The 26738-nt window shown below is 35.0% G+C and overlaps 2 protein-coding genes and 1 long non-coding RNA gene across 3 annotated transcripts in view; all 3 read left to right on the top strand.

Moving 5' to 3' along the window:
* LOC148299993 (nephrin-like) overlaps positions 1 to 26738 on the top strand; it is a 212650-nt gene that overhangs the window by 85188 nt on the left and 100724 nt on the right. Inside the window, exons 5-6 of the mRNA XM_088275413.1 lie at positions 15983 to 16061; positions 26079 to 26194. Of these exons, the coding sequence (XP_088131539.1) occupies positions 15983 to 16061; positions 26079 to 26194 (195 nt within the window). The remainder of the gene's footprint in view (positions 1 to 15982; positions 16062 to 26078; positions 26195 to 26738) is intronic.
* Positions 1293 to 6409, top strand: LOC148299995 (uncharacterized). The gene is made up of 3 exons (XR_015839008.1): positions 1293 to 1651; positions 3571 to 3705; positions 5833 to 6409. It is a non-coding gene; the product is annotated as an uncharacterized LOC148299995 (long non-coding RNA).
* LOC148299994 (uncharacterized) lies at positions 11807 to 15131 on the top strand. Its single transcript, XM_088275415.1, has 2 exons — positions 11807 to 13086; positions 13956 to 15131. The coding sequence occupies exons 1-2, from the start codon at positions 12637 to 12639 to the stop codon at positions 14223 to 14225; spliced, it is 720 nt and encodes a 239-aa protein (XP_088131541.1). The 5' UTR covers positions 11807 to 12636; the 3' UTR covers positions 14226 to 15131.

The following is a 26738-nucleotide window of genomic DNA, read 5'->3' as shown; positions in this document are numbered from 1 at the left end:
TATGGCGTTCGCAGTTGTTTTTCCATGGAATCCTTGCTGCTTTGAGGCGATAAATCATAAGATATATGATTATTGCCACTGTTTTATTATTTTCTGCAACTTTGGCGTATCTCCCCTCAAAACAATGCCCCAACCTTACATTAATCGCTTTCTAAGGGATGGGTGGCTTTGTGCAAACGAGATTTCTTCCCCATTTTATACTTTCTTTTCAACCACCCGCTGGAAGCGTAAGGCACTATATAACTAAGTAAAACACTGTTTCCCCTTGGGGTAGGCAGAGAGAATCTAGCACCTCCAGAAATTTGAATTTGTATACCTTAAAAATAAAAAAATATTTTGTAATTTCATGTATCCTGTTTTTTTAAACACAGAAATACTTGTGTTTTATTATTTACACAAATATTTCAATTTCATACTATGTCTATGAGCCTAAGCGGTTCATTATTAGAAATATGTATCAAATTGTGGTAGAGTGGATTCGAACCGAAAAACTCTGACTTAAGAGTCCGCTACACTAACCACGGGACCACAACCCGACACTTTTATTTTATTATTAATATTATATATACCTGTCATAGTTGTTTTTACCTTATGACGTTTTTTCAAACAGCTATTTTTACCGCAATCGCATTGCCGTCTGTTGAACGTTAAATTAATCCTGAAATAATATACATTGCTCATGGCGGACAGCGTGCTTCTTGCAGCTGTCTCTAAACATTTTCAATGGTACATTTTTCATATCAAGTATATATCATACCTTCGAACCGAGAAACTCTGACTCAAGAGTACGGGACCACAACCAGACGGTTGCATTTAACATTCTTCTCCATTCTTCAATTTGTTTTATTTGCCAATTATAAAAAGTGGTTTTCCATTCTTCCCGAAACGTATTTGTTATTCTGAACCGCCTTCGGATAGTGCCGCCGGCTCGCAAGTTGGAAATGTTTCTAGTTCGTTTAGATAAGGGATCCGGGGGTATTTCAAGTTGGCACGAAGCACAAACTTGCCCCTACGATTCTTGGCACCCTTGGCACTGAGCAATCCGGATATTTCTGTAAATACATTTTTTTTCTTCTCTCAGTCTTGCGATCGGACCATCGGGATGCAGTTTGCGAATCCAGTATCGGACAGATTAATTGAAACAAAACTTTTTTGTTGTATTTTCGTAAAAAATATGTAAAATACTTTGTTTATTAGTACTTGCGTACTTGGACCTATGGTAGATAGTACTTATGTATACGTGTAAAATATATTTTTAAAAATCGAAATATAATTTGTCGTCGAAAACTGCGTTTGTAAGATGTCAGATTTTGAGTAGTTTTTTTTATGGTATAGTGGTGAAATGAAGCCGGTTTTGTATTTCATTATTTTTGCGCTTGGTTTGATTCCGTCCAGGGGCAAAGAGGAGGACGCTCCTTGCAAATGGACAAAGACTCTCGTATCAGAACAATTCTGTAACGGAACCTTGGAATGGTTTGCCGCCGAGATCGGTAATTATACGATTGTGAAAGAAACCTCGCGGTCGCTTCTGCACTCGGATTCAAACGGATTTCTTCTCAAAATTGACACGCCTGGCAGCATTGTACTAGATATGGAAACTTTCAATACCATCCATCTAAATCAATCAATTTTTTACGAATTTTCAATAAAGGTACATTTGTTATGTTCAATTAATACGTAGTGACAACATTTTGAGTGTGTCCAAATACTTGTTCGCAAAATCTGGATTATCTCCAATTACAGGAGTTATTTTCATATTATTTTTTGACATCTCATCAAAGATGAAGAAGAATATGGAAGTCTGGGCATTAACGGGGCTGACGACCGTATCTCTGTATTATCCGTATTATCTGGTCAAATTAAAAGTTAAATAATAATGATTCAATTGAAAATGGTATTTTCTGGCGTTTCTCATGTGTGTGATTTAAATCCAGGATTTGGACCTCACATACTAATATAAGAGTTTCTGCTTAGTAAAAAGCTTCTTTACCACCAATAGACGTCTTTAGTGAAGTTCAAGTGATTCAAGAATAATGTTTCTAAATTGGTTCTTATATATAGAACTTCCAAGAATTTGAGTAGTGTGGTTGTCAATATTGGGTGTAATTGGTGAGTGTTACACGTGTGTAAAGCGATCGCTTAAACCAGCCTATGACGGTCGTCAGCCCCATAAATGCCCAGACTTATTCCATATTCTTCTTCATCTTTGATGAGATGTCAAAAAATATGTAATATGTTGTGATTCTGAACCTTGTTGAAGGTAGAGAGCACTTTTGATCATAATTTTTAGGGGAAGAGTTAAGGGATGGAGGTAGAGGGAAAAACTGAGGGAGGAGGTTTGATAGATGGCTAGGATTCTAAGGATAGATTTTTTTAACTCTTACCTCTCTGTATGCCAGACATTCCGGCCCGTATGATTCTAGTAGGCAGCTCCGTGGGCCACAATGTCTGGCCCGGCGCAGGTATAACTTTAATCACTGATTTCTCCATCACCCGAGTATATTCTACCAAAAATATTTCAGATAAATACAGTTAACCTTAATAAACATGGTCATACGAATTGCCAGACAGAGTGTCCCAAAATTAAGGAACCAATATATCTGTTTTGATGGTAGAAAAACGTCGCATTTTTTTGATCAGATTAGCTGATCAGTTGTGAGAAGAAATGGTCAGAGAGGAAAAGAGTAAAGAAAAATATTTGTGTTCTTATTATTTGCACAAATATTTCAATTTCATACTAGTTCTGTGAGCCATTATTAGAAATAGGTGTCAAATTGTGGCAGAGTGGATTCGAACCTAACCACGGGACCATACAGTACTATAAGGAGGGAACATACATAGTATGTCTCGGACGTTTCTTAACCTTTTCCACTCTGACCATTTTTTCTTACCTGACTGATTATAAACATTGGTTTTTTTTATTCATTTAATATATTTACATTTTTATTTATAACATAATACATTTGAATCATTTATACATATGGAGAACTTTTATATTTCGATTCGCTGTGCCTCTCCATAAAAGAGTCTGTGCTCTTGTGCTTGGAGAGGGACTTACACTCGTGGTTTAATGTTATATAATAAAAGATATTATAGTTTTTTTTAAGATTTAAATGTATAGAGCTTTAATTTTTTTCTTAAGGATTTTTATATCATCTATTGTTTTTATTTCTTTAGGGAGTTTATTGAAATGTTTGATTGCCAAATATTTGAAGTTTTGCTGAAATTGCTTGGTGTTGCATTTTGGAGTAGAATCTCGATGATAATTTTTTGTTAAATTTAAATAGTTGTCACCCTTAAGTATTTGAAAAACTGCGGTTTTTTATAAATGGACTCTTTATTTGGGACTTGAAATTTTTTAAATAATAATTTTGTTGGAAATATTTTTTTTTTCAAGATGACCTTAATTATGGTTTTCTTTATATTTTCACTGAGTTCAGTGTGTTGCTGTATGAGCCTCCCCATGCAACAATGCCATACTGTAGTAGTGAGTGTACGATAGCATAGTAAACTCTTTTTAGGTTGTCGATGGTTAATGTGTTTCGGATTCTAATTTTATTTATATTAAAGGTATCGAAACCAGGCTTCGTGTTGAAAATGTCAAAAAATGATGGTGTTCATATTATGGATAAAATTTACAACCATACTACATGTTGGACAACCCTAGCAACAAAAGTGTTACCATTTACTGACGATTTGAAAACGGTAATAAACTATTATCACCACTCATAAGGTATTAATTTTTGACAACATAGATGAAGAAGAATATGGAAGTCTGGTCATTTACAGGGTTTGCGACCGTCATAGGCTGGTTTATGTGATCACTTTACATACGTGTTACATTCAACAATTCCACCCATGATTGACAACCACACTACTTAAATTCATGGAACTTCTATTATATTTATTGTTCAAATTCGAAACATAGTGCTTAAACCACTATAATTTCACTACAGACAGCTCGGCTATCCAAACTCAAAACACAGTAAGGGAATTTTTTGTAGTAGGTTTTTTTTGCATTTTTGGACTAAGTAGATTCTACTAAGTCCAAAAATGCAAAAAAAACGTACTACAAAAAAATGTCTCTTACTGTGTTTTAAGCTTGGACAGCCGATCTATTGGTGAGATGAAAGAAGCTTGTTCTTCTTCTTTTTCTTTAAACCCTCATCCGCACCCGATGGTGCATAGGGCACTGCATCATATAATCGCAGTGTTATTTTAATCGTTAACACGTGATGGAAGGGTGATCGAGTTCTCCGCTTCAGGTACCAGTCTAGGGTAATATTGAATAAATATTGTATCCCGGGACCTCTAGAACGGTATCCAAACGTACTGACCATTACACTATGGTGGCAGACATTTGAAAATAATCGTCCCTTTATTGGTACATTCACAAAATGCCGAACCCTCTTCTAGTGGAACGGAAGGTCTGCTGATGACAGTCAACAGTCCACCTTCTCCTGAGGAGTGCAATGTGGTTTCCTCCCAGCAATGAGCAAATGCTGAGAAGTTCCTGATTGGTCCACACTAAATTATCCCTCCTGTTTCCAACACAGATTCAAATATAAACACATTGAATTAGTTAGAAGAAACAAACGTACACAATAAACAAGGTAAATAATAAATGCGTTTCCCATCTAAAAACAGTTGACATTATTTTAAACAATTGTCATATAACTGGTACATTGTTTTATTACAGTTGACATTATTGTAAACAATCGTCCTACAACTGGAACATTGTTTCATTCCAGTTGACATTTTTGTAAACAATCGTCATATAACTGGTAAATTGTTTCATTCCAGTTGACATTTTTGTAAACAATCGTCATAACTTGTAAATTGTTGTATTCCAGTTGACATTATTGTAAACAATCGTCATATAACTGGAACATTGTTCCATTCCAGTTGACATTATTACAAACAATCGTCCTATAACTGGTACATTGTTTCGATCCAGTTGACATTATTGCAAACAATCGTCTTGTAACTGGTACATTGTTTCGATCCTGTTGACATTATTGTAAACAATCGTCCTATAACTGGTACATTGTTTCGATCCAGTTGAAATTATTGCAAACAATCGTCTTGTAACTGGTACATTGTTTCGATCCAGTTGACATTATTGCAAACAGTCGTCTTGTAACTGGTACATTCAATTTAATTATCAATTTCAATTTTAATTTATTCAATTTATTCAATAAAAATATATATATATACATAACAAACAATATTCAAGGCATATATATTAAAAGTAAGCAATAAGACTTAAAGGTGTAGAAGAATCCCGCTTCGGAAAACTCCTTCAGACACATGGAACAGATCAATATCCAATGTGATATTGTTCAACATAGCGGTAGCTCTTCCTACAGGCATAACCATCGGCAGGTTGGTCCTGTGTATAGGAATGTGAAAAAATCTATGCCGACGCTGTCTTAGGTAACTATCGGGAACATACAGACCAATGCTCTGGATAATTTCAGGATTATCGATCATACCGCGCAACAATCAATAAAAATGCGTTATCAAATACACATTCCTTCTAGTCTCTAAACTATTGTAGCCAAGCATACCCTGGAGAAACTGGGTCGGGTAGAGCCAAGGATAATAACATTGTTTCATTCCAGTTGACATTATTGCAAACAATCGTCCTATAACTGGTACATTGTTTCGATCCAGTTGACATTATTGCAAACAATCGTCCTATAACTGGTACATTGTTTCGATCCAGTTGACATTATTGCAAACAATCGTCTTGTAACTGGTACATTGTTTCGATCCAGTTGACATTATTGCAAACAATCGTCTTGTAACTGGTACATTGTTTCATTTCAGATCAGATTTGATTTCGACTCTATATCAGACCAAGATATCAGCACGTTTGTGGATGGTATAGATATGTTATGTTGCTGCGGTAATGAATTTGCCGATCACGAAGAAGATCAAAGAGTGTTCAGGAAAATGGTGCATAAAAACACCCCGAAATTGGTTGAATCACCACGAACCTTCTCTGATGATGAACTGCGTGTGGAATGGTTGCTTTTTATAGCTCTCCTGCTTCTTTTTGCCGCCATAATTGTCGAAATGATATTTTTCATATTTTTCTGCTGATTTAACTTAACGCATTTGACTTGGGTGCAACAGTGTTGGAGTTCACTCAGGAACATTCCGACAGCCCCTACGTAAAGTACTCTATCTGCAAATCTGATACTTTACAGGAGAGGGCTTAGAAGATTTTTTCAACGTATTCTTTTTTATTAATTAACGGTTTTATCTGAAATTATAAATTAGTATTATTTATTCAAAAACACGATAAAATAATGTATTAAATCATTTTAAAACTTTATGCTTTATCAAAATTAAGTAGTTAGCGTTTAATGAGTTCAGTTCATTTCAAAAATTCAATGTAGATATCGTCTTACACTTCTGAAAACTAGACGTATTTTTTTGTTGTTTATATTTTTAGATAACGGTAAGTTGATAACATACACCAAATATCTCAAAATTAATACAAATGGAGTTAGAGCACTTTACGTAGGGCACGTCGATTCGTATTTGAATATATATATATATTTTTAAATCAAAACCCACTATTCAATTTTTGGGTAATGAATCCAAAATGAAAAAAGGTTATTGGATTGAATTCTACTTTTATTTACATAAATATGATAAATTGTGACGCGTTTCGTTTCATCTTATGAAGACATTATCAAACACATAATAAAACGCAACGCGTCACGTATTATCATATGTCACTCACTCCTTTCAAGAACGTCATAAATCAAAAATCGACAATTTTCAGTTGTGCATGTTTTCGGAATGCCCATAAAATGTATTATATCCCAGGAAAAGAGAACATTTTTAACTTAATATTTACCAGCTACAGGGCAAAAGTGTTGTTTTTGCATTTTTAAGAAAAGGTATTGTTTAATTATTTTTTTAATATCCTAAATATTTTTCAAATGGAGAAAAAACCTTCAGGTTTTACCTAAAAAGGTCTATTGCACTGTAAAAAAGTTCAATAAGTGGCTTGATATTTTTTTGAATACATTGTATTAATTATATTTTTATACTTTAAAAACGTTCTGAAAAATCAAGTTTTTTGATTTATGACGTTCTTGAAAGGAGTGAGCGATATATGTAAATAAAAGTAGAACACAATCCAATAACCTTGTTTAATTTTAAATATATTACCCAAAAATTAAAAATTCAATTCTACCAACTGTCTGCAGTTACAATAAATAACCTTCAATCGATTCTGGATATAAAAAAAAACAAAGGGCGCGGGATATTTTTCACATTTTAAAGAATTATCTTTTATTTAGTTATTTGTACAGTTTATTCACTGCGTTCAACATATCGCTAAAAATCACGAGATTCTGATAAAAAATCAATCAAAGTATATTAAAATATGAAATAATATGATTTATTGTAGATACTGTTTTCCTTGTGTGTAGTATTCATGAGCGGCTCGCGTTTATACTCGCTTTAAGACAAGCGAGTATAAATATGAGTACATTTTGACTTTTCAACATAGATGAAGAAAAACATTGAAAAGATTTAAGATTTTGAACTTTTGCGAACATTTACATATTTTTTTTACAAAGATTTAACTGATATAATAAAGAATTATATAAAGATACACCTTCGTGTATTATTTTGTTTGTGGGGTTTTTATAGTAGGTTTTCTAGGGATGGAAAGATTGATAATGATATAGAAAATAAGAGTGAATGCTGATAACACAGTGAATGCAAAAACAACACTTTCTGCCCTGTAGCGGGTAAATATTAAGTCAAAAATATGCCGCTTTTGCTGGGATATAGAACATTTTCTGGGCATTCTGAAAACACGCAGAGCTGAAAAAAGCTTGACGATTTTTGATATATGACGTTGTTGAACGGAGTGAGCGATGTGGAACGAATGATTGAAGAAAGAACGGTAATACATATAAACGAGGCGAATGTAGTCGGAAATAGGAGCAGTAGATTTGGTATTACCAAGTTTTTTTTAATTACTAAAAAGTGGTCAGGTCAGGAGGAATAATCGGCGGGTTTGTATGAGGAGATGCATGCGTGTGGAAGAAGCGAAGATTGTTTGCAAAAACAGAAGAGGCGGTCTAATTCTCTCCACCTTTTCCTGCGGAGAAGTTAGTTACTTTATGTCAGAACCCTTCTTAAACGCAGTGATATCTTGAACCGTTCTTTTATCCGCCTCCGTAATATAATGGTAAGCACGCTTAGCTACCGTTTTGAAGTTCCTGGGTTCGATTCCCAGGAGGGGGGTCAAATAAATGCAAGTGATTTTTCACTCTTATCTGTATTCAATATTACCCTGGGCTAGCACCTGGAAAGCGGAGGGCTGATCACCTTTCCTTCGTGTGTTAACGATCAAGATAAACGACGTTTATATGATGCGGTCCGCCTCCGTAGTGTAATGGTCAACACGCTCGGCTACCGTTCTGGAGGTCCCGGGTTCGATTCCCAGGGGGGGTCAAATAAATATAAGTGATTTCTTCACTGTAATATTTATGAAATATTACCCTGGACTGGTACCTAAAGCGGAGGGCTGATCAACTTTCCTTCATGTGTAAACGATCAAGATAACACCGCGTTGCATATGAAGCAGTGCCCTATGCAATATTTGGGGTGCGGTATAAGGGTTTTTTATGATTATTATATGATGCAGTACCCTATGCACCATTGGGGTGCGGATTAGGGTTTAGAGATAAAGAAGACCCTTCCTAAAGCAGTCACTTCCAGTAGGAACCAAGTTTAATGTCAAAACGCCTTCGTTTTTCAAACTAACAATCTTGTAATGACAGCTAAAATGTGCAAACTGCAAGCCTTGGTCCATTTGATGTCGTTGACACTTGAATTTGTCACTGTCGACACTGCGACTAAATACATTTGGACAGAATCCTTCTGCAACAGATCCATAGGGCTATTTGAGAAGGAGTGCAGCTCTTCGTTCAAAGTGCACGCCTTTGGCAACAACGAATCCACAAACCCCCCAGACAACAGCAACGGTTACTACTGCATGATCCAACATTCTGGAGACCTTTGCATCGATTTGCTGCACAGGAATCGATACCAAAAACTAAGCCCTAGCGATAATATTTTCTTAACCATGCATATACTCGTCAAACAACCAATAATATTCGTCAACATATCGACGAACAATCGGAAAAAGGTCATAAGAGCAACACACTTAAAATGTGCGAGCAACTGGACCAAGTTTACGACGAATTTCAAGAAGTCACACATCTCAAAAGACAGAATGGTAATTTGTATTAACTAACACTAACTAACTAACCATCACGCCGCTTCCCCGCAGGGGTAGGCAGAGAGAATAGAGCGCCACACCACTCTGTCCTTGCAAACATTCTTCACCTCTTCCACGTTCATGCATCTCCTCATACATACCCGCCGATTGTTACGACTCCTTACCTGACCACTTTCAAGTATTTGACATACCTGATCGTGCCATGTTTTTCTCGGTCTTCCTTTGCTTCTTTTCCCACTAACATTCGCCTCATAAATTTGTTTTACCGTTCTTTCGTCACTCATTCGTTCCACATGTCCAAACCATCTCAACACACCGTTCTTAATTTTATCGATAATGCTTATCTCAGCTTTGCATTCCTTCCTTATTTCACTATTCGCACATCTACCATACATCGTGTTGTCGCACATTCTTCTGAGAGATCGCATTTCGACTGCATTCAGTCTACTTTCATCCTTCTTTTGCCAACTCCATGTTTCACTTCCATACATTAGAGTTGGAACCAGGACTCCGTTGTGCACTGCCAGTTTAGCTTCCGCTGATAGGTTTTTATTTGCTATAACTGATTTCAGTGCACCATTCACTTTGTTCCCAGCATTCACTCTCCTTTCTATGTCTTTATCAATTTGTATTAATAATTTTTTATATCACTTTTTTGACATCTCAACAAAGATGGAATAGAGTATGGACGTCTGGTATTTACAGGGCCTATGACCTTTCATAGGCTGGGTAAGTGATCACTTTACACACGTGCAACATTCATCATACTATCCGTGATTGAAAAACATGGGGTTCCTTTTAGGTTCTATTCCCAGGGGGGTCAAAATAAAGATGAGCGTTTTTCACTCTAATATTGATTTAATATTTTTCTCTACTTGTGTCTGAAGCGCAGGGCTGGCTCACCTTGCCTTTATATAATTGACGATTAACTTTAAATTGCATCAATTTGATGCAGTGTCCTACGCACCATTGGTCGCGAATAAGGGTCAAAAGTAAAAGTATTTTTTGTTCGTTTTCGACATCATTTTCTAGTTATAAATGCGCGTTTATAAAAACATGTTTGATAGATATTCAAATGGTCAAATAATTATGGAATGCAAGGCTGAGAAAAGCATTTTCGTGTGTTGAGGTGGTTTGGGCATATGAAAAGGCGGCAATAATGATGAGGTGAGTGTGGTTAGTAATAGAAGCAGAGAAAAAACGAAGAAGGCACCATCAAGTATATATTTCAAAACACTTGAAAGTGGTCAGGTCAAGAATCTAAATAAGCGTCGGGTATGCATGAGGAGATGCATGGTTGTGGAAGAGGCGAAAATTCTTTACTATTTTATTTAGAAATTTTTGAGGTATCTCTACATGAGAGAGTACAGCTATTATCCTTGGCTCTACCCGACCCAGTTTCTCCAGGGTATGCTTGGCTACAATAGTTTAGAGACTAGAAGGAACGTGTATTTGATTACGCATTTTTATCGATTGTTGCGCGGTATGATCGATAATCCTGAAATTATCCAGAGCATTGGTCTGTATGTTCCCGATAGTTACCTAAAACAGCGTCGGCATAGATTGTTTCACATTCCTATACACAGGACTAACCTGCCGATGGTTATGCCTGTAGGAAGAGCTACCGCTATGTCGAACAATATCACATTGGATATTGATCTGTTCCATGTGTCCGAAGGAGTTTTCCGAAGCGGGATTCTTCTACACCTTTAAGTCTTATTGCTTACTTTTAATATATACGCCTTGAATATTGTTTGTTATGTAAGTATATATTATTTTTTTATTGAATAAATTGAAAATTGAAAAAAATTGAAATTTACAAAGAGAGACAGACTGGTGTGGCGGTCTATTCTGTATGCCTACCCCTGCGGGGAAGCTGCGTGATGGTCAGTTTATTAATTGGGTGATTAAATTTAATAAAACGTATAAATATCTTACAAAAAGATCTCAAAATACTCGGGAATTCTAAATGGTTCCATTGTCCCCCACTTGCACATACGAGCAGTTTGCCTCAACTAGCATTGTCTGTGTTCTTTTCAGATCAGAATATCATTCAGCTTATCTTCCGAGCGATCCCAGATGCTTATCAACTATGTGACGATACACAAGACGACAGACGATAGGAAGTCGATTGAGGGTAGCTACAGAGCGGCCAACACTTCGATTCTGGCAGCTGGTCTAACAGCTCCTAGATCCATTCCCTGGCATACAGTGGCAGTCACTAACCATCTCCTGAGCTTGGCCACCATCTTGCTACTGTTTTGCATATTTTATGAATTGATCTTGTTCACGTGTCTTTGTTGATATATTATAAGAATGATATATGTTTTTTTTTTTTTTTGGCATCTCAACAAAGATGAAGAACAATACGAAAGTCTGGGAATTTACGGAGCATACGACCGTCGTGGGCTGGTTTAAGTTGTCACTTTACACACTTGTAACATTTGCCAATTCTCCCCTCGATTGACAACCACACTACTGAAATTCAAGAATTTCAGTAGTGTGGTTGTCAATCGAGGGGTTCCAAAGAACTTCTAGATATATTGATTAAACTCGAAACATAGTGTTTTAATTCTCTACAACTTCACTAGAGACATCTATGGATGCGAGAAGAGAGAAGCTTTTTACTCAGCAGAAACTCTTCAATTGGAATATGAATTTAATATAATTAAATCGGAAATAATCCAGATTTGTGAACAAGTATTTGGAAACACTCAAAATGTTGTAAATATTTGATTTATGTTATAAATTCCGAAAGAACAGTGAACAGATTTATGAGGCAAATGTGGTTGGCAATAGAAGTAGACAAACGCCGATGAAAACTTGACATGAACAAGTTCTTTAAATACTTGGACGTGATCGGGTCAGGAACCTTTATGATTGGAGAGTACATATGAGATGCACGAATTTGGAAGAGGCGAAGATTGTTTAAAGGAGAAAATGCAATCTCCTCATACATAACCGCCGATTAGTAGATCGTAGGGATCTGTTTGTGCTTCCGCATGTCGCTCTTGGGACGTCGACTCCCAGCTGTCTTTCCATCTTTTCGGAGGTCTGCCTGGGGGTCTGCGTCCTTCAAGGTTGCCTTGGAGGGCGATACGTGGAAGTCTGTCATCTGACATTGTGTTTTTATGTTCCTTCCAGTATCGCCTTCGTTGTCGTCCCCATCTCACGATATCCTCCGTATTACTATAACCCACGAAGAAGAAATACCCCAATAGTACCTTTGTTATTCGTCACTATGGATTCAATTTTTGAACAATCATAGTTGCTTAGCAACATACTTCTTATAAAAAAACAAGGGTTGTTGGATCGCTGAAAGGTGTATTTTTAGGAGAATCTTATAAAGCCAAGAAATGATTCTGTCGCGAGTTCTGAGCGTCTGCCTCTTGGTGACACTGGGTCTGATCTCCAAAACCGAAGTGGACGCCTGGATTATGTGGATCGAGTACTTCTGCAACCAGTCCCTCGGCCTCGAGAAGCTGTCTAAGAACTGTAACACCCCGTTCAAAGTCCAGCCATTCAACAGCAGCGAGATGGGTCTGGACTCTTCCAACGGCTTCTTTCTACCCATCGAAGAACCGGGGGACTTCTGCATCGACCTGAGCTTCAACAGCGTCTACGACAGCATGAACTTTGAGGACAGCTATCTGGTGACGTGGAAACTCAGAGTCAAAATACCGAGTATAGTCATGACGTATAGCTCTGGCGACGTTATTGGCAGAACGTTTCTGAATTATTCTACGTGCTGGGTGCTTTCGAATTTCACGTTTATGAAGGAAGACATTGATCCGAATTCGACAACGGTAAATATTATTTACGGACGAAATTTTGAGTGTCTCCAAATACATACTTGTTCGCAAAATCTGGATTATCTCCAATTTGTACGAGTTATTTTAATTTTTTTTTTGAGATGTCAAAATTAATTAGAGATAATTCTGATTTTGTGAACAAGTATTTGGACGCACTCAAAATGTTGTAAATAAATTATCTGGTCAAATTATAAGCTTAAATAATAAAAATGGAAATGGTATTTTCTGGCGTTTCTCATGTGTGTGATTATAATCCAGGATTCGGACCTCACATACTAATAAAAGAGTTTCTGCTCAATAAAAAGCTTCTTTTCATCTCACCAATAGATGTCTCTAGTGAAGTTCTAGTGATTCAAGATTAATGTTTGAAATAGAACTTCCGAGAATTTGAGTAGTGTGGTTCAATAATGAATTCGTAAATGTTTCACGTGTGTACATCTCCTCATACATACCCGCCGATTGTTACGACTCCTAACCTGACCGCTTTCAAGTATTTGGCATACCTGATCGTGCCTCTCGGTCTTCCTCTGCTCCTTTTTCCAATTACGTTCGCCTCATAAATTTATTTTACCGTTCTTCCCTCACTCATTCGTTCTACATGTCCAAACCATCTCAACACGCCTTTCTTAATTTTATCGATAATGCTTATCTCAGCTTTGCATTCGTACCTCATTTCACTATTCGAACATCTATCATACATCGTGTTGTCGCACATTCTTCTGAGAGATCGCATTTCGACTGCATTCAGTCTACTTTCATCCCTCTTTTGCCAACTCCATGTTTCACTTGCGTACATTAGAGTTGGAACCTGAAGTCTGATCGGGTCGAAGGGACTTTTTGTGATAATTTTTCTTTGCTTCTAGATAACGGTATCATTTGAAACTTCGAGGTACGCCTTGATGTACGTTGACTACGTTTACGTCCACTACGACCAACCGTCCATTACCAGCGGTAGAGTCGGGAGTAAACGAAGAAACCTGCAGCATCAAAAAGTGACGTCACATGTTTCTTCGACCCCTAAATCTGTACAATGGAAAACGGAGACAGTCAACAATTACGTTGTTCAAATAGCACTCTCGTTCCTGATATTTTGCCTTTTCTTTGAACTGATTATGTTAACGCTGCTCTCTTAACCCGTCGGCAAATCTTGGCGGCTAAGGATATTTTACATACGCATATCAGCCGCAGTTTAAGCCACGCCCTTATCCGTGTTAGTTCTTCATATCTCTCTATATAATTCATCGATATTTTTTATTATTTTAAAAACGCAAGGTTAATTTGCTAATTCTGTCCGCCTCCGTAATGTAATGGTCAGCACGCTCGGCTACCGTTCTGGAGGTTCCGGGTTCGATTCCCAAGGGGGGTAAAATAAATATTAGTGGACTAACCATGGACTGGTACCTGAAGCGGAGGGCTGATCACCTTTCCTTCATGTATAAACGATCAAGATAACACTGCGTTTATATGACAGTGCCCTATGCACCATTTGGGTGCGGATAAGGGTTTTATAAGGTTAATTTATTTTCCATTCATTGTATGATGAAACTTGACATTGAAAAGATTGGTTTTATTGTAACTGATAGCCAAATAGATATTTCACTTAATTTTTAATTATTTGTTTAAAATTTCTTTTATTTTAAATAGGTGGTATTTAATTCTTTTTGTACTATGTAAATAATACATTTTTATGAATAAAGTTTATTTAATTTAATTTTTTACTAAATTTATTATTTTATTATTAATTTATTGTACCAGGATAAAGCAATATAAGATTTATTTCATGGTATTTTTTTTAACATATCGCTCACTCCTTTCAAGAACGTCATAAATCAAAAATCGTCAATTTTCAGTTGTGCATGTTTTCGGAATGTCCAGAAAATGTACTATATCCCAGCAAAAGAGGCATATTTTAAACTTAATATTTACCCGCTACAGGGAAAAGGAAATGTAATTAACTATGAGTATTTTAATATTTTTATGTTTTAGAATTTAATAAACCCTGATGATGTCAAGGTTCTTGTTGGAACCGGTCGGTTAAAGTGTACTTATAATAAATAAAAAAAGTGGTTAAAACAAAGTTGTTTAATTTTACAAAGTTAAAAATGTGCCGCAAAGTATCTGCGGAAAACATTTAATAAAGCTTAGCATGATCAATTATGGCAAAACGTTTGATACCATATATAGCTGTTCATAATCAGAGGATAGGTAGTACTTGAAGATTAAAAAAAACATTAATTACAAATTGATGATAGCCAGGAAGGCAAAGGAAAAAGGGAGTTTAGGGAAGGAGGTAGAGGGAAAAAACTAAGGGATGATGTTCCATGGACAGTTAGGATTCTAATGATAGATAGTAACGTCTCAGACGTTTCTTAAAAGTTATTAGAGATGGTGCATTGTTTGCAAGAAGAGGTAATTCATTCCATAGTCTGGCCGCTTGGACAGAGAAGGAATTACTGAAGAATGATGTGTTATGGCGAGGAATGTAAAGTGTTCTTTCTTTGGAAGAACGAATTGATAGACCATGATCTGCGAGGTATTTAACCTTTTCCACTTTGGCCATTTTTTCTCATAACTGATCAGCTACTCTGATAAAAAAAATGCGACGTTTTTCTACCATTAAAACAATGTTCCCTAATTTTGGGACACTCTGTCTGGCAATTCGCATTACCATGTAAATTAAGATTAGCTGTATTTATCTGAAATATTTTTTGGTAAAATATACTTGGGTGATAGAGAAATCAATGATTAAAGTTAAACCTGCGCCGGGCCAGACATTGTGGCCCACGGAGTTGCCTGCTAGAATCATACGGGCCAGAATGTCTGGCCTACAGAGTGGTGAGAGTTATAGTTGTTGCTGTAAATTAATATTTTGTGTTTTATTTTGTTGCAGACCGAAGGCAAGACGAAGTCATAGAAATAGATGCTCCTAATGGGAACGTGAAGGCAAAGAGATATACTGTCAAATCCAGGTAAGCAAAATTCTCCCTATCAACATCTGAACATAGATGAAGAAGAATATGAACGACTAGACCAGAGATGCGGTTTTTGAAAATGCATCTACACCGCTAAAATGACTTAAAATTATCAAAACTTGACGTGATACAAGCTTGTCACCGTTATTATTATAATACTTTGAATAAGAACGATTAACTAAGTCCAAATCAGTCATCAAAATTTCATATTATTTTTTGACATCTCATCAAAGATGAAGAAGAAAATGGAAGTCTGGGCATTTACGGGGCTGACGACCGTCATAGGATGATTTAAGTGATCACTTTACACACGTGTAATATTCACCAATTCTACCCATTATTGACAACCACACTACTCAAATTCTTGGAAGTTCTATATATATGAACCAATTTCGAAACATTGTTCTTGAATCACTAGAACTTCACTAGAGACATCTATTGGTGAGATGAACACTGTTTATCATTGATATCTTAACAAAGATGAAGAAAACTGTTAAAGTCTAGATATTTAAAGAGCTTACGAGCTGCTTAAATGATACACGTGTAACATTCCACCCATGATTGACAACCACACAACTCAATTTTTTGGAAATCCTACATATATCATTAATCTCACGATTCTTGTACATATGAGTTTACAAGAGCCATCTTTGTTGGACAGAGAAACCTCTTGTTTAGCAGAGACCCTTTTCGGACGTATGCAAGTTCCAAACCCCGAATTATCTTTTCATACTGGGAAACGCCTGAAGGCATGAATTTCAATTTTATGCAGCGTTTTAATTTGGCGTCATTTCTACAATATTTTAAGTGTGTCCAAATACTTGGTCACAAATATGGGTTTTCTCTTCTTAGAAGTTATTTTTTATACTTTTTGACATCTCAATGTAAATGCTCAGACTTGAATAGTCTTTTTCATCTCTGTCGAGATTTAAAAAAATATATAATAAAATTATAGTATTTTGGAAATTCTATAAAAACTGATAAAGCTATCAATGTTAGTACAATAATAGATTTATATTATCCACTGACACTTCGTGATGGAATTGCATTTTTAATATATAATATTAGATTAAAACCAATATTTTTAGCTTTTCCAATTTATTTTTATTCGATCAGCGACCGGGTTTCGTCGTTACCGACATCATCAGACTGGCGGGAGGCTATACAAATTGTTATGTTATATATAAAACAAGGCAGGAGTTGATAACCATGATTTGATACAATTTTGTTGACTAATTAATTTAATTTCAGTGAATTTAAGTATTGTATGATATTAATAATATTTTTTATAAAGGTTTTTTTGTATTGAGAGCACAATTTTATATCAAATTAATTTCTCAACAAAATTGTATCAAATCATGGTTATCAACTCCTGCCTTGTGTTTTATATAACATAACAATTTGTATAGCCTCCCACCAGTCTGATGATGTCGGTAACGACGAAACCCGGTCGCTGGTTAAATAAAAATAAAGTGGAAAAGCTAAAAATATTGGTTTTAATCTAATAATATATGTTAGTACAATATTAACGTCTATTTTTGTGTATTTTTATATATGTACATTTAAAAATTCGCCCTTATATGTGAATGAACGCAAAGAAGCAGTTTTGTTTTCAAAAAGCTACGTTTTATTTTTAACCAGCACAACAGTCACCGATTCACATCTGTAGCTTTATTTTTACCAGCATTTTTTTATGTCGGTACTAACTTCAATTCTGACAACTCCGCGTGATATGGCCTACAATGCTGTCCGGTAAATCAAATCCACGTTGTATAGGGTGTCTTTTTAGAGATAAAATTCAAATTTCCCGCAATGAATTAATGGTGGTACCCGCCATGTAGTATATTGCGCCATCTTGCTGAAACCACAGCTCTGTCACATCAATGCCATTCAACCGAGATACGAAGAAGTCAGTAATCATGGTTCTGTAGCGCTCTCCACTGACAGTAACATTTTGGCCGGCATCGTCTTTAAAAAAATATGGGCCAATGATTCCACCTGCCCATAAAGCATACCAAACAGTGACTTTTAATGGATTTTAGGTCGTCTCGACAAAGGCTTCTGGGTTTTCTCCACTCTGAATTCGGCAATTATGCTTATTGACATAGTCGTTTAACCAAAAATGTGCCTCATCGGTGAACAAAATTTTGCGTTGAAAAGAGGATAAAGCTGAAAACTAACACTCTGCTTATCATTCATCGTTCACTTTGTGTAATACAACTTTTAAAAAGTAAGCAATGATTGATAAGGAGTGTAATACTTTGTGTAATACTACTTTAAAAAGGTGAATGATATTAATCGTAATCGATATTAATAACTTATCATTAGATAAGGAGAGTGTTATATTACCATACCACAGAGATTTATATATTTTTTTAAAGAGAAATTTTTGTGTTTTTATTATTTACACAAATATTTTTATTTCATACTATTTCTGATTTTTGTCCGCCTCATGGTCAGCACGCTCGGCTACCGTTCTGGAGGTCCCGGGTTCGATTCCCAGGGGGGTCAAATAAATATACTTAAGTAATTTTTTTACTGTAATATTTATTCAATATTACCCTGGACTGGTACCTGAAGCGGAGAGCTGATCACCTTTCCTTCGTGTGTAAACGATCAAGATAACACTGTGTTCATATGAAGCAGTGCCTTATGCACCATTGGGGTGCGGATAAGGGTTTTATTATTATTATTATTTATTATATTACCATACCACAAAGTTAACAATGCCTTTAATATACAAAATATAAGCTGAATACTGTTTTCGGCCCATTCGCCCAACCTGCGACGCGCATAGTGGTCATTCAGTCTATTCTGATTAGTACTGACTACAAATAAACTGTCAGCTGTCAAATTGACAGCCTGTAGAATGTAGATGTTGCCAGTTTAAAAAAACTAACATCTAAATAAGACATCCTATATTTTCGCCTGGAGTAGGTTTATAAATATCAAAAAAATGGCGACACCGAACGAAACACTAAAACGGGAGACAATAAATTGAACGTTTTTCAATTTTTTCCACCCGAAAGGTCATGGGGTGGGTCGCTGCTGGGAGTTGGTCGAAGGGGGTGTTTATTTATGGGAAAAAGATTCACAAAAGTGGATTTATGAGGGTACGGCTCTACAACACCGGCGCCTAAATCATATCTGTATAATTAAAAATATTTTTAAAAATATATACCATAACAAAACCCTTTATATTCAGTATGACGGTGAATTGAAATCGCTCCTCTTGTTTCCGGCGTATTTTTTTTAAAACAGCTCTTCAATTAATTTTGATAAAAACAACATAATTTTTTGACATCTCAACGTAGTTGAAGAGGAATTGGAAATCTGGGTATTTACAGGGCTAACGACCGTCTTAGGCTTGGTTAAGTGATCACTTTACAGATGCGTAACACTCACCAATTTTACCCACGATCGACGACCACACTACACAAAATTTTGAAATTTATAGATATATCTATCTGTAAAGAGGAAGACCGAGAAAAACATGGCACGATCAGGTATGCCAAATACTTAAAAGTGGTCAGGTTAGGAGTCGTAACAATCGGCGGGTATGTATGGGGAGATGCATGTACGTGGAAGAGGCGAAGAATGTTTGCAAAGACAGAGTGGTGTGGCGTTCTATTCTCTCTGCCTACCCCTGTGGGGAAGTGGCGTGATAGTTAGTTAGTTAGTTAGTTAGTTCTATCTGTAAAACTTCTAGAAGTAATGTAAAAAACAACTCCTAAATGAAGATAATCCAGATTTGTGAACAAGTATTTGGACACACTCAAAATGTTGTAAACAACAACATAACAACATATGCTGATATTTAACTTTTGTACTGATTTTTTTTTTTGGAACTGCATTTGAAATAATAAAATAAATCTATATACTATGGAAAAAAGCACTGCACTAAACTAACTATTTCATCTTTCTGACTCCATCCCAACTTATCGTCTTTGTAGACTGTTGGGATCAGCTCTCCTCGTCCTCAGGCTGTAGGTCCTTCTATCATATACAACGTCACCAAGGCCATGCCATCGAATCATGTCATCTTTCTGCAGCATCCATGATGTTTTTGGTCTTCCTCTAGATGTCTTTCGAGGGAGATCCATGGCGATCGCCTGGTTTACAACATATCCAGGTTCTCTGGATCCTATGTGCCCATACCATCTCAATTGCCTTTCCTCTACCTTACTATTGATACCTGTTACATCCAGGCTGCCACGAATGCGTGAACTCTTTATTTTTTATACAACATTTTGAGTGTATCCAAATACTTGTTCACAAAATCTGGATTATCTCCAGTTACAATTACTGTAATTGGAGATAATCCGTATGTTGTAAACAAGTATTTGGACACACTCAAAACGTTGTAAATAAATCATCTGGTCAAATAATAAGCTTTAATAATAAAAATTAAAATGATATTTTCTGGCGTTTCTCGTGTATGTGATTATAATCCAGGATTCGAACCTCACATACTAATAAAAGAGATTCTGCTCAATTAAAAGCTTCTTTTTATCTCACCAATAGATGTCTCTAGCGAAGTTCTAGTGATTCAAGAACAATGTTTCAAAATTAGTTCATATATATAGAACTTCCAAGAATTTGAGTAGTGTGGTTGTCAATAATGGGTAGAATTGGTGAAAGTTACACGTGTGTAAAGTGATCACTTAAACCAGCATGTGACGGTCATCAGCCCCGTAAACGCCCAGACTTCCATATTCTTCTTCATCTTTGATGAGATGTCAAAAAATTATGTCTTATTTTGTCTCCAAGGGACACTCCAGCTGACCATCTAAGCATTCGTATTTCAGCAATTTCTAGTTGCCTAGAGTGGATAGTTGTACGATATTATTACAAACTTTGATTCACCCTAGTTCAAAGTTGCAATTTCGTAGATAGGGCATTGTTCATTGGTAGAAGTTTTGCATCGTATTCTGTAGCGCGTTCCAATTTACTTTTTCGTAACGCAAAGCCAAGAAAGTATCCTTAGGGCGAGCCAAGATGTAGTTGGAATTTCTCGAAAGCCGCACATGTAAAACGTTTTCGACTCATTGTTACACGACTCCGTTCCCAGATAGAGGGGAATTAACATTTTCTATAGTAGTAGGGTCGATTGATGAGTAAAGCCGATAGAAAAGTCATATTTTTGCTAGAAACAATGCACTGAACAGGTTTAAGAGACGTTTGAAGCGAGTGAGGTAGGAATGCTGTGCAATATCAAAAAGACAAAGCACCATTTTACTTTCGATCATCTTAATTGCTATGTAACCAACTGACTGTCTGACAAATACAAAAGTAACAAATAAAAAAACACAGGGCAAAAATTAAAATGTAAAGCAATAAAAGGTACAGTAAATAAGCAAAACAACATTAGGTTAGAAGTATGCTTAAAGGAACAAAATGAGAAAATATAATTAATCACCAACATTAATATCTTTCCATCAAGTATTTTTTGAGTTCATTTATTTTGGATTTCTGACTGGGTTCTATTTCATATATCGCTCACTCCTTTCAACAACGTCAGATATAAAAAACTTGATTTTTGATATAATAAAATGTATTTAAAATAATTATCAAGCCACTTATTGAACTTTTTACTGTGCAACAGGCCTTTTTAGGTAAAACGTAAATGTTTTTTCTCTATTTGAAAAATATTTATAAATTGTAAATAATTAAACGAAACCTTTTCTTCAAAATGCAAAAACAATACTTTCTGTCCTGTAGCGGGTAAATATTAAGGTAAAAATATGCCACTTTTGCTGGAATATCGTACATTTACTGGGCATCTCGAAAACATGCACAACTGAAAATTGACGATTTTTGATATATGACGTTGTTGAAAGAGTGAGCGATTTGTCAGGCAGCTGGTTAATTCGGGTGTAAGCAATATATTGCAAGAACCTTACTCTCCACATGTCTTCGTGAATTGTAATGATAAATTTCTCTGTTAAAAATGAAAATATCGATATCTGTAATAAATTCAACTCTCATTGACATAAAACAACCCTTGAAGAAGAGAAGCTGTTTTTTTTTGGCGTACTTATCAATCGGCCCGCGTATAATACAACTTCATTCCACGCTATTCAATCGAACGAGCTATACACATCCCCAGTCCCGTCAAGAAAGTACCCGGATCGCTGTAAACAAGGCATGTCGCCGCCCGACGATTTGAATATCTCCGGTCGGTCTCTGCATTTTTCTGTCGCACGCAAGATATATAGTCCATCCCCCAGCTAGTGAGATATCGCGCTCTCCTTATAAATAATATATTTTCCATTTTCTGCGCCTTGCATAACCTCTCTTCGAACATATTCAGGCGGGGGGCGGTACCTACCCTTAGGAAAGAGCTACCCCTAGAATATACACAGCGCGCAGAGCGCTCTAAATCAAATTTCACTATCTTTCCGCATTCCTATCGCTACATTCTATCATTTGGACGTTTTATCGATAAATTTTACTGAAGCAACCAACAATTTTAAAGAGACCTGGATGGTAATTTAAAACATTTTGTGAATATGTTTATTTAAATATGTTAATATATATTTATTTATATATATATATATATATATATATATATATATATATATATATATATATATATATATATATATATATATATATATATATATATATATATATATATATATATATATATATATATATATATATATATATATATATATATATATATATATATATATATATATATATATATATATATATATATATATATATATATATATATATACATATATATAATAAATATACTTCGCTCTCTCCTTTCAACAACGTCATATATGTATAAATAAAACTAGTTTTTTCAGGAGATCGTTTTAAAGTTTAAGAATGTAAAAAAAATGTATTAAAAATAAATATCAAGCCACTTATTTAACTTTTTACTGTGCAATAGATCTTTTCAGGTAAAACCTGAATGTTTATTCTCCATTTGAAAAATATTTAGTATTTAAAAAAAATAATCAAACAATACCTTTTCTTCAAAATGCAATAAAAACACTTTCGGCCCTGTAGCGGGTAAATATTAAGTTAAAAATATGCTACTTTTGCTGGGATATAGTACATTTTTTGGGCATCCCGAAAACACAACTGAAAATTGAAAAATTTTGATATATGACCTTCTTGAAAGGAGTGAGCGATATGGCCAGGGCTGTTTTTATATATCACGATTTAAAACGTCGAATCTATTGCCAGCCCTGTATAGCGAAAGTATGAATGTAGAGGTGTGATATATTTATTTATATTTGTCTTCAACCCTTACAGTGTGTCTTATTCCAACCCATTTCATCCCCTTGTGTTCGTTATGTGGCAATACATTTGCCTGCGAATAAATGGTTCGAAAAAATTATTTAATATATTGGAGGGATAAAGGCGCAAAACATACAATATAAGAAAGAAAAAAATGTTTTGTTTGTGTTTATTTTAAATTTTTATATTGAAATATTTATTTATGAAATATACACACACACATATATATATATATATATATATATATATATATATATATATATATATATATATATATATATATATATATATATATATATAAATTAATTTTTAAATTCATACCCACCAAGACCCACCAAGCCACCTTGTGTGTCTTGTCGGTGGAGTTCTTTTTACATACTTTTTTTTTAATTGTATTTTTCTATTTAAATATAATATACACACAAAAAAGATAGAAAAAAAAGAAAAGATAAAAATGGTTTTACAATTTTCATAATTTAAACTCTTGATAATTTTCCCATTCCTGTATTTTGTCGTTTTCATATTGAACTATTTACCTACATATTTTGTAATTTAAAAATAATGTGTAAATAAATCTAACTGTCCACTTCACAAACCGCTCACTCCTTTCAAGAACGTCATAAATCAAAATACTTGATTTTTCAGGAGAACGTTTTTTTAACTTTAAGAATATAATACAATGTATTAAAAATAAATATCAAGCCACTTACTGAACTTTTTACTGTGCAACAGATCTTTTTAGGTAAAATCTGAAGTTTTTTTCTCCATTTGAAAAATATTTAGTTTATTGAAAAAAATAATTAAACAATGCCTTTTCTTCAAAATGCAAAAACAACACTTTCTGCCCTGTAGCGGTTAAATATTATGTTAAAAATATGCCGCTTTTGCTGGGATATAGCACATTTTCTGGACATTCCGAAAACACGCCCAACTGAAAATTTAAAATTTTTGATTTATGACGTTCTTGAAAGGAGTGAGCGAAACGTCAAATAGTATTATTGACGTACGACTCCATTTGAAAAAAATATTACATCTTCTGATAGAGTGATAATTTTTGCGCCACTCTGTAATAGTTTTCTGTCGCCAGTCGAAAAATACCTTCATAAAATAACGTAGTAACGGGGAAGCGTAACACGGGGTAGGCACACCAACCCCATAAAGAGAATTCGAGCAAAAAACAGGCCTGCCAAAATTTGAATAACTCCATGTTTCACCGTAAATCATTCCAGCTTTTTTATGTCCATTCAACGCTTTTTTTAATCGCATCGAATCCTTCCATGCATAATACTCCAACACTACATCACGCCGCTTAACTATGGGGGTAGACAGAGAGGATAGAATGCTACAATCGTCTGTATTGATACACCCCTAGCAATTCTACATCAATATTTCTATTATTTTTTGACGTAGGTGAAAAAGAATATGGAAGTCTAGGCATTTACGGGGCTTACGACCGTCATAGGCTGATCGCTTTATACACGTGTAACATTCACCAATTTAACCCAGGATTGAAAACCACACTACTCAAATCCTTGGAACTTCTATATATATATATATATGAACCAATTTTGAAACATTGTTCTTGAATCACTAGAACTTCACTAGAGACATCTATTGGTGAGATGAAAAGAAGCTTTTTTAATTAGCAGAATTTCTTATATTAGTTTGTGAGGTCCGAATGCTGGATTATAACCACACACATGAGAAACGCCAGAAAATATAATTTTCATTTTTATAATTTGCTTATAATTTGACCGGATAATTTATTTACAACATTGAGTGTGTCCAAATACTTGTTCACAAAATCTGGGTTATATCCAATTACAGAAGTTGTTTTCAACTTCATCTAGTATTTACTATAGTTATTTAGTAATATTTGAAAATAACTATATTTCGAAACATAGTGCTTGAATCAATAGAATTTGATTAGAGACATCTATTGGTGCGATGAAAGAAGCTTTTTATTGATGTTGGGTATTTACAGGGGTTGTGATATGGCTGTTATAAGCCGGTTCAGTGATCACTTTATACCACACAACAGTCACCATTCATTCATTCATTCATTCGTGCAACTTCCCATGAATTCCAACCACACTAGTAATTTTTTTGGAACTCCTACATACTCGTATATTATTAATATTATAAAATAGAAACAGGTATAAAGCTTAATTGCATAATAATCAAAAGTTATTTTGATCAAAACAGGTATGTTTGATGTGTTTCTGTGCTAGGTTTTGTTTGATGTGTTTCTGTGTTAAGGGAACTTTAGCTCTTATGACAGGCGCCGTGGCGTAATTGAGTGGACGCTCGACTGCGAAACAGGCGTCGCGGGTTCGATCCCGCAATTGCAAAATAAATTCAAGAAAGATTTATTTTCAATTGGTCTGGGTGTTTGTGATGTATTTTTCACGTTTAACTTCCCTTTCCTTACTATCCTACCTGCAGACACTCTAATACAGGCTTTGCAGGTTATTCCTTTTTAAAAAAAAATATATATATATATATATATATATATATATATATATATATATATATATATATATATATATATATATATATATATATATATATATATATATATATATATATATATATATATATATATATGTGTGTGTGTGTTACGTTTCTATAAAGTGTGTTAATTATAATTTGCCTGCTTTGCTGGGAGGTGCTTTCTTGTGTTATGTGTGAGTTATTCTAAATGCATGTGTAAGTTTCAGCATATAATTGATTTGATTAATTTTATTTTTTCAGGATCCAACTGAAACCAACCTCAGAAGATGACTATGCCGACTTCACCTGCGAGGCAAAACACGAAGCGCTGCCTAGAGATCTGCCAATGCGGACTACGGTTCAGCTGAGTGTGCTATGTGAGTATTTTTTTCTCATCACACACCGCTCACTCCTTTCAACAATGTCATATCGCGCACTCCTTTCAAGAACGTCATAAATCAAAAAACTTGATTTTTCGGGAGAACGTTTTTAAAGTTTAAAAAGAAATCACAATGTATTAAAAATAAACATCAAGCCACTTATTGAACTTTTTACTGTGCAACAGATCTTTTTAGGTAAAACCTGAAGGTTTTTTCTCCATTTGAAAAATATTTAGTTAATTTAAAAAAATAATTAAACAATACCTTTTCATCAAAATGCTAAAACAACATTTTCTGCCCTGTAGCGGGTAAATATTAAGTTAAAAATATGGCGCTTTTGCTGGTATATAGTACATTTTCTGGGCATTCCGAAAACATGCACAACTCAAAATTCACGATTTTTGATTTATGACGTTCTTGAAAGGAGTGAGCGATATATCAAAAATCGACAATTTTCAGTGGTGCATGTTCGGAATGCCCAGAAAATGTACTATATCCCAGCAAAATCGCCATATTTTGAACTTAATATTTACCCGCTACA

Source organism: Brachycentrus maculatus, unplaced genomic scaffold (genome assembly GCF_059751285.1).
Source record: "Brachycentrus maculatus isolate JH-2025_06_01 unplaced genomic scaffold, ASM5975128v1 h1tg000863l, whole genome shotgun sequence".
Lineage (NCBI taxonomy): Eukaryota > Metazoa > Arthropoda > Insecta > Trichoptera > Brachycentridae > Brachycentrus > Brachycentrus maculatus.
This window is presented reverse-complemented; position numbering and strand designations above follow the sequence as displayed.

Bases quoted from the DNA above. Each gene is read 5' to 3' on its own strand.
- LOC148299994 (XM_088275415.1), top strand. From the start codon at position 12,637: ATGATTCTGTCGCGAGTTCTGAGCGTCTGCCTCTTGGTGACACTGGGT. The intron at 13,087-13,955 runs GTAAATATTATT...CTTTGCTTCTAG, and splicing joins TTGATCCGAATTCGACAACG to ATAACGGTATCATTTGAAAC.